Source organism: Nerophis lumbriciformis, linkage group LG39 (genome assembly GCF_033978685.3).
Source record: "Nerophis lumbriciformis linkage group LG39, RoL_Nlum_v2.1, whole genome shotgun sequence".
NCBI lineage: Eukaryota > Metazoa > Chordata > Actinopteri > Syngnathiformes > Syngnathidae > Nerophis > Nerophis lumbriciformis.
In genome coordinates this window covers 14308066-14317500 of record NC_084586.2, presented here as the reverse complement: position 1 = coordinate 14317500, position 9435 = coordinate 14308066, and the positions used below count along the sequence as shown (strand labels likewise).

Here is a 9435-nt window from a genome sequence, read left to right as displayed (position 1 = left end):
GTTGTTGTGATCAAAATAAAGGATAAATAAAATAAAATCATTATTATGAATTATTGATCTATTCAATGCTCCAATTACTTCACATCAAATATTCCACTAAGAAATATTTTTAAGGGAAAATATTGCATATTCTGCTTTTGCCCCCCCCCAAAAAAAAAAAAGTTTTCTTTGACAACATACAAAAAAACATGAAAAGATAAAAACTTATAATCGAGGGATGGATCTGAATTTGATCTAGGGACTTAAGCCTTGAAAGTAAAAAAAAAAAAAAAAGACATTTTTGAACACTTTTATGACTGGATCCCTATAAGTTTCAGTAGGATTTGGAAAAAAACATTTTAACAGCCCAAAACACTTTCTAAAAATACTATTAAAAAAACAAACATAAAAGTGGAATAAAATAGCAAAGAGGTGAAATGTAATGAGAAAAAGTTGCAATACTGACTCTAAAAACACAAAGGTGACATGTTGTGTTATTTTTATTTTTTAAACGGTTATTGCTTAAAAAATAATGAATCAAAAATTTAAGTTATGATTGTTTTACTTATACAAAGCTCCAATTACTTCACATCAAATATTCCACTAAGAAATATTTTTAAGGGAAAATATTGCATATTTTGTTTTTGCCAAAAAAAACTATTTTTCTTTGATAACATACAAAAAATCATGAAAAGATAAAAACTTATATAATCCATGGATAGATCGGAATTTCATGTAGGGACTTGAAAGTAAAAAAAAAATAAAAAATGTATGACCTATTTTTTAACACTTTTATGACTGGATCCCCAATAATTTTAGTGGGATTTGAAAAAAAGAAATAAAATTTTTTTTAAAGGGCTTGAAACATAAAAAATATATTTTTTAAGGGGGACCGGAAGTTGATCTACAGATTTAAGCATTGAATGAATAAAAAATAATAATATATGACTTATTTAAAAAAAAAAAAAAAATGACTGAGACCTTTTGGGTCCCCAGATCCAAACTTGAGGGGAGCCCTAAAAAGGTAGAAAAAAAAATCAATATATTGGTTTTGAAAATGAAAAATGATCGCTTTGATTTTTCCGTTTGTGGCCCTTGGTGGGAAAAGTTTGGACACCCCTGAAGTAACTCATCCAAATTCACGCACCCAATGGCTTGCATTCGACTGACCAGGTGCTACATGACAACATAAAAGGGGGGAGGGGCTACCTGATCACTGTAGTGGCGCGGCGGGCGCTCCCGAGCAGTGGAAGTGAACGTTGAGCCACTTTCCGTCGCGGCGGTGCCACACTCGGGTCTCCTCCGACTGGCTGGAGCGCGGGCGACCGGTGGCGTCCACAAACTGCGTCAGGCGGATGTAGGCCACGCAGGCGGCGTCCTCGCCGATCAGGTGCACGTGGGGGTTTAGCAGGGTGGTGTGCACCGGCTTTTTGTTCTTGCTCAGCACTGTGCGGGCAGAGAGCGGGACTTATGGGTGCCAAAGTGCCTCAAAGGGAACGGCTCTAAAAATATCAATTTCCTCATCTGATGATACAATCGGACAATACTTGTGTCTGCAGTGATCACTTTGCAAAATGTTTGAACATTTTATTCTGTAATAAGTTTATTCTGTAATATTTTAGTAGTGTTTGAGAGCAGAACTAAAAGTTGATGGATTGGCTCTGAAAATATCACTTTCATCATCTTGATGACACAATCGGACTATACTTGTGTCTGCAGTGATAACTTTGCAAAATGTTTGAACATTTAAATTTGTTTGAGAAAATTTCTGTGATGCAATCAAGTTTATTCTGTAATATTTTAGAAGCGTTTGAGAGCAGAACTAAAAGTCGATGGATTGGCTCTGAAAATATCACTTTCATCATCTGATGATACAATCGGACTATACTTGTGTCTGCAGTGATCACTTTGCAAAATGTTTGAACATTTTATTCTGTAATAAGTTTATTCTGTAATATTTTAGTAGTGTTTGAGAGCAGAACTAAAAGTTGATGGATTGGCTCTGAAAATATCACTTTCATCATCTTGATGACACAATCGGACTATACTTGTGTCTGCAGTGATAACTTTGCAAAATGTTTGAACATTTAAATTTGTTTGAGAAAATTTCTGTGATGCAATCAAGTTTATTCTGTAATATTTTAGAAGCGTTTGAGAGCAGAACTAAAAGTCGATGGATTGGCTCTGAAAATATCACTTTCATCATCTGATGATACAATCGGACTATACTTGTGTCTGCAGTGATCACTTTGCAAAATGTTTGAACATTTAAATTTGTTTGAGAAACTTTCTGTGATGCAATCAAGTTTATTCTGTAATATTTTGGAAGTGTTTGAGAGCAGAACTAAAAGTCGAAGGGAACGGCTCTAAAAATATCACTTTCATCATCTGTGATACAATCGGACTATACTTGTGTCTGCAGTGATCACTTTGCAAAGTGTTTGAACATTTAAATTAGTTTGAGAAACTTTCTGTGATGTAATCAAGTTTATTCTGTAATATTTTGGAAGCGTTTGAGAGCAGAACTAAAAGTCGATGGATTGGCTCTGAAAATATCACTTCCATCATCTGATGATACAATTGGACTATACTTGTGTCTGCAGTGATGACTTTGCAAAATGTTTGAACATTTAATTTGTTTGAGAAGCTTTCTATGATGCAATCAAGTTTATTCTGTAATACTTTGGAAGTGTTTGAGAGCAGAACTAAAAGTCGAAAGGAACGGCTCTAAAAATATCACTTTCATCATCTTGATACAATCGGACTATACTTGTGTCTGCAGTGATCACTTTGCAAAATGTTTGAACATTTAAATTAGTTTGAGAAACTTTCTGTGATGTAATCAAGTTTATTCTGTAATATTTTAGAAGGGTTTGAGAGCAGAACTAAAAGTCAAAGGGAACGGCTCTAAAAATATCACTTTCATCATCTTGATGATACAATCGGACTATACTTGTGTCTGCAGTGATCACTTTGCAAAATGTTTGAACATTTAATTTGTTTGAGAAACTTTCTATGATGTAATCAAGTTTATTCTGTAATATTTTAGAAGTGTTTGAGAGCAGAACTAAAAGCCGAAGGGAACGGCTCTAAAAATATCACTTTCATCATCTGTGATACAATCGGACTATACTTGTGTCTGCAGTGATCACTTTGCAAAATGTTTGAACATTTAATTTGTTTGAGAAACTTTCTATGATGCAATCAAGTTTATTCTGTAATGTTTTGGAAGTGTTTGAGAGCAGAACTAAAAGCCGAAGGGAACGGCTCTAAAAATATCACTTCCATCATCTGATGATACAATTGGACTATACTTGTGTCTGCAGTGATCACTTTGCAAAGTGTTTGAACATTTAAATTAGTTTGAGAAACTTTCTGTGATGTAATCAAGTTTATTCTGTAATATTTTGGAAGTGTTTGAGAGCAGAACTAAAAGTCGAAGGGAACGGCTCTAAAAATATCACTTTCATCATCTTGATGATACAATCGGACTATACTTGTGTCTGCAGTGATGACTTTGCAAAATGTTTGAACATTTAATTTGTTTGAGAAACTTTCTATGATGCAATCAAGTTTATTCTGTAATACTTTGGAAGTGTTTGAGAGCAGAACTAAAAGTCGAAAGGAACGGCTCTAAAAATATCACTTTCATCATCTTGATACAATCGGACTATACTTGTGTCTGCAGTGATGACTTTGCAAAATGTTTGAACATTTAATTTGTTTGAGAAACTTTCTATGATGTAATCAAGTTTATTCTGTAATATTTTAGAAGTGTTTGAGAGCAGAACTAAAAGTCGAAAAGAACGGCTCTAAAAATATCACTTTCATCATCTGATGATACAATCGGACAATACTTGTGTCTGCAGTGATAACTTTGCAAAATGTTTGAACATTTTTAATTTGTTTGACAAACTTTCTGTGATGTAATCAAGTTTATTCTGTAATATTTTGGAAGTGTTTGAGAGCAGAACTAAAAGTCGAAGGGAACGGCTCTAAAAATATCACTTTCATCATCTGATGATACAATCGGACTATACTTGTGTCTGCAGTGATCACTTTGCAAAATGTTTGAACATTTAAATTAGTTTGAGAAACTTTTTGTGATGTAATCAAGTTTATTCTGTAATATTTTAGAAGTGTTTGAGAGCAGAACTAAAAGTCGAAGGGAACGGCTCTGAAAATATCACTTTCATCATCTTGATACAATCGGACTATACTTGTGTCTGCAGTGATTACTTTGCAAAATGTTTGAACATTTAATTTGTTTGAGAAACTTTCTATGATGCAATCAAGTTTATTCTGTAATATTTTGGAAGTGTTTGAGAGCAGAACTAAAAGTCGAAAAGAACGGCTCTAAAAATATCACTTTCATCATCTGATGATACAATCGGACTATACTTGTGTCTGCAGTGATCACTTTGCAAAATGTTTGAACATTTAAATTACTTTGAGAAACTTTCTGTGATATAATCAAGTTTATTCTGTAATATTTTAGAAGTGTTTGAGAGCAGAACTAAAAGTCGAAGGGAACGGCTCTAAAAAATTCACTTTCATCATCTGATGATACAATTGGACTATACTTGTGTCTGCAGTGATCACTTTGCAAAATGTTTGAACATTTAATTTGTTTGAGAAACTTTCTATGATGTAATCAAGTTTATTCTGTAATATTTTGGAAGCGTTTGAGAGCAGAACTAAAAGTCGATGGGAACGGCTCTGAAAATATCACTTTCATCATCTTGATGATACAATCGGACTATACTTGTGTCTGCAGTGATCACTTTGCAAAATGTTTGAACATTTTTAATTTGTTTGAGAAACTTTCTATGATGCAATCAAGTTTATTCTGTAATATTTTGGAAGTGTTTGAGAGCAGAACTAAAAGTCGAAGGGAACCGCTCTAAAAATATCACTTTCATCATCTTGATGATACAATCGGACTATACTTGTGTCTGCAGTGATCACTTTGCAAAATGTTTGAACATTTAATTTGTTTGAGAAACTTTCTGTGATGTAATAAAGTTTATTCTGTAATATTTTAGAAGTGTTTGAAAGCAGAACTAAAAGTCGAAAAGAACGGCTCTAAAAATATCACTTTCATCATCTGATGATACAATCGGACTATACTTGTGTCTGCAGTGATCACTTTGCAAAATGTTTGAACATTTAAATTTGTTTGAGAAGATTTCTGTGATGTAATCAAGTTTATTCTGTAATATTTTAGAAGTGTTTGAGAGCGGAACTAAAAGCCGAAGGGAACGGCTCTAAAAATATCACTTCCATCATCTGATGATACAATCGGACTATACTTGTGTCTGCAGTGATCACTTTGCAAAATGTTTGAACATTTAAATTAGTTTGAGAAACTTTTTGTGATGTAATCAAGTTTATTCTGTAATATTTTAGAAGTGTTTGAGAGCAGAACTAAAAGTCGAAGGGAACGGCTCTGAAAACATCACTTTCATCATCTTGATGATACAATCGGACTATACTTGTGTCTGCAGTGATCACTTTGCAAAATGTTTGAACATTTAAATTTGTTTGAGAAACTTTCTGTGATGTAATCAAGTTTATTCTGTAATATTTTAGAAGTGTTTGAGAGCGGAACTAAAAGTCGAAGGGAACGGCTCTGAAAATATCACTTTCATCATCTGATGATACAATCGGACTATACTTGTGTCTGCAGTGATCACTTTGCAAAATGTTTGAACATTTAAATTTGTTTGAGAAACTTTCTGTGATGTAATCAAGTTTATTCTGTAATATTTTAGAAGTGTTTGAGAGCGGAACTAAAAGTCGAAGGGAACGGCTCTGAAAATATCACTTTCATCATCTGATGATACAATCGGACTATACTTGTGTCTGCAGTGATAACTTTGCAAAATGTTTGAACATTTAAATTTGTTTGAGAAACTTTCTGTGATGTAATCAAGTTTATTCTGTAATATTTTGGAAGCGTTTGAGAGCAGAACTAAAAGTCGAAGGGAACGGCTCTGAAAATATCACTTTCATCATCTTGATGATACAATCGGACTATACTTGTGTCTGCAGTGATCACTTTGCAAAATGTTTGAACATTTAATTTGTTTGAGAAACTTTCTGTGATGCAATCAAGTTTATTCTGTAATATTTTGGAAGTGTTTGAGAGCAGAACTAAAAGTCGAAGGGAACGGCTCTAAAAATATCACTTTCATCATCTGTGATACAATCGGACTATACTTGTGTCTGCAGTGATCACTTTGCAAAGTGTTTGAACATTTAAATTAGTTTGAGAAACTTTCTGTGATGTAATCAAGTTTATTCTGTAATATTTTGGAAGCGTTTGAGAGCAGAACTAAAAGTCGATGGATTGGCTCTGAAAATATCACTTCCATCATCTGATGATACAATTGGACTATACTTGTGTCTGCAGTGATGACTTTGCAAAATGTTTGAACATTTAATTTGTTTGAGAAGCTTTCTATGATGCAATCAAGTTTATTCTGTAATACTTTGGAAGTGTTTGAGAGCAGAACTAAAAGTCGAAAGGAACGGCTCTAAAAATATCACTTTCATCATCTTGATACAATCGGACTATACTTGTGTCTGCAGTGATCACTTTGCAAAATGTTTGAACATTTAAATTAGTTTGAGAAACTTTCTGTGATGTAATCAAGTTTATTCTGTAATATTTTAGAAGGGTTTGAGAGCAGAACTAAAAGTCAAAGGGAACGGCTCTAAAAATATCACTTTCATCATCTTGATGATACAATCGGACTATACTTGTGTCTGCAGTGATCACTTTGCAAAATGTTTGAACATTTAATTTGTTTGAGAAACTTTCTATGATGTAATCAAGTTTATTCTGTAATATTTTAGAAGTGTTTGAGAGCAGAACTAAAAGCCGAAGGGAACGGCTCTAAAAATATCACTTTCATCATCTGTGATACAATCGGACTATACTTGTGTCTGCAGTGATCACTTTGCAAAATGTTTGAACATTTAATTTGTTTGAGAAACTTTCTATGATGCAATCAAGTTTATTCTGTAATGTTTTGGAAGTGTTTGAGAGCAGAACTAAAAGCCGAAGGGAACGGCTCTAAAAATATCACTTCCATCATCTGATGATACAATTGGACTATACTTGTGTCTGCAGTGATCACTTTGCAAAGTGTTTGAACATTTAAATTAGTTTGAGAAACTTTCTGTGATGTAATCAAGTTTATTCTGTAATATTTTGGAAGTGTTTGAGAGCAGAACTAAAAGTCGAAGGGAACGGCTCTAAAAATATCACTTTCATCATCTTGATGATACAATCGGACTATACTTGTGTCTGCAGTGATGACTTTGCAAAATGTTTGAACATTTAATTTGTTTGAGAAACTTTCTATGATGCAATCAAGTTTATTCTGTAATACTTTGGAAGTGTTTGAGAGCAGAACTAAAAGTCGAAAGGAACGGCTCTAAAAATATCACTTTCATCATCTTGATACAATCGGACTATACTTGTGTCTGCAGTGATGACTTTGCAAAATGTTTGAACATTTAATTTGTTTGAGAAACTTTCTATGATGTAATCAAGTTTATTCTGTAATATTTTAGAAGTGTTTGAGAGCAGAACTAAAAGTCGAAAAGAACGGCTCTAAAAATATCACTTTCATCATCTGATGATACAATCGGACAATACTTGTGTCTGCAGTGATAACTTTGCAAAATGTTTGAACATTTTTAATTTGTTTGACAAACTTTCTGTGATGTAATCAAGTTTATTCTGTAATATTTTGGAAGTGTTTGAGAGCAGAACTAAAAGTCGAAGGGAACGGCTCTAAAAATATCACTTTCATCATCTGATGATACAATCGGACTATACTTGTGTCTGCAGTGATCACTTTGCAAAATGTTTGAACATTTAAATTAGTTTGAGAAACTTTTTGTGATGTAATCAAGTTTATTCTGTAATATTTTAGAAGTGTTTGAGAGCAGAACTAAAAGTCGAAGGGAACGGCTCTGAAAATATCACTTTCATCATCTTGATACAATCGGACTATACTTGTGTCTGCAGTGATTACTTTGCAAAATGTTTGAACATTTAATTTGTTTGAGAAACTTTCTATGATGCAATCAAGTTTATTCTGTAATATTTTGGAAGTGTTTGAGAGCAGAACTAAAAGTCGAAAAGAACGGCTCTAAAAATATCACTTTCATCATCTGATGATACAATCGGACTATACTTGTGTCTGCAGTGATCACTTTGCAAAATGTTTGAACATTTAAATTACTTTGAGAAACTTTCTGTGATATAATCAAGTTTATTCTGTAATATTTTAGAAGTGTTTGAGAGCAGAACTAAAAGTCGAAGGGAACGGCTCTAAAAAATTCACTTTCATCATCTGATGATACAATTGGACTATACTTGTGTCTGCAGTGATCACTTTGCAAAATGTTTGAACATTTAATTTGTTTGAGAAACTTTCTATGATGTAATCAAGTTTATTCTGTAATATTTTGGAAGCGTTTGAGAGCAGAACTAAAAGTCGATGGGAACGGCTCTGAAAATATCACTTTCATCATCTTGATGATACAATCGGACTATACTTGTGTCTGCAGTGATCACTTTGCAAAATGTTTGAACATTTTTAATTTGTTTGAGAAACTTTCTATGATGCAATCAAGTTTATTCTGTAATATTTTGGAAGTGTTTGAGAGCAGAACTAAAAGTCGAAGGGAACCGCTCTAAAAATATCACTTTCATCATCTTGATGATACAATCGGACTATACTTGTGTCTGCAGTGATCACTTTGCAAAATGTTTGAACATTTAATTTGTTTGAGAAACTTTCTGTGATGTAATAAAGTTTATTCTGTAATATTTTAGAAGTGTTTGAAAGCAGAACTAAAAGTCGAAAAGAACGGCTCTAAAAATATCACTTTCATCATCTGATGATACAATCGGACTATACTTGTGTCTGCAGTGATCACTTTGCAAAATGTTTGAACATTTAAATTTGTTTGAGAAGATTTCTGTGATGTAATCAAGTTTATTCTGTAATATTTTAGAAGTGTTTGAGAGCGGAACTAAAAGCCGAAGGGAACGGCTCTAAAAATATCACTTCCATCATCTGATGATACAATCGGACTATACTTGTGTCTGCAGTGATCACTTTGCAAAATGTTTGAACATTTAAATTAGTTTGAGAAACTTTTTGTGATGTAATCAAGTTTATTCTGTAATATTTTAGAAGTGTTTGAGAGCAGAACTAAAAGTCGAAGGGAACGGCTCTGAAAACATCACTTTCATCATCTTGATGATACAATCGGACTATACTTGTGTCTGCAGTGATCACTTTGCAAAATGTTTGAACATTTAAATTTGTTTGAGAAACTTTCTGTGATGTAATCAAGTTTATTCTGTAATATTTTAGAAGTGTTTGAGAGCGGAACTAAAAGTCGAAGGGAACGGCTCTGAAAATATCA

At 33.2% G+C, this 9435-nt stretch overlaps 1 protein-coding gene across 10 annotated transcripts in view; it reads right to left on the bottom strand.

The window, feature by feature from the left end:
• Positions 1-9435, bottom strand: part of LOC133577958 (calcium/calmodulin-dependent protein kinase type II subunit gamma-like) — a 197705-nt gene that overhangs the window by 7014 nt on the left and 181256 nt on the right. For all 10 annotated transcript variants that reach the window (XM_061932144.2, XM_061932148.2, XM_061932150.2 and 7 more), the window contains one exon: positions 1189-1425. In XM_061932144.2, the coding sequence (XP_061788128.1) occupies positions 1193-1425 (233 nt within the window). In that variant the 3' untranslated portion in view covers positions 1189-1192. The remainder of the gene's footprint in view (positions 1-1188; positions 1426-9435) is intronic.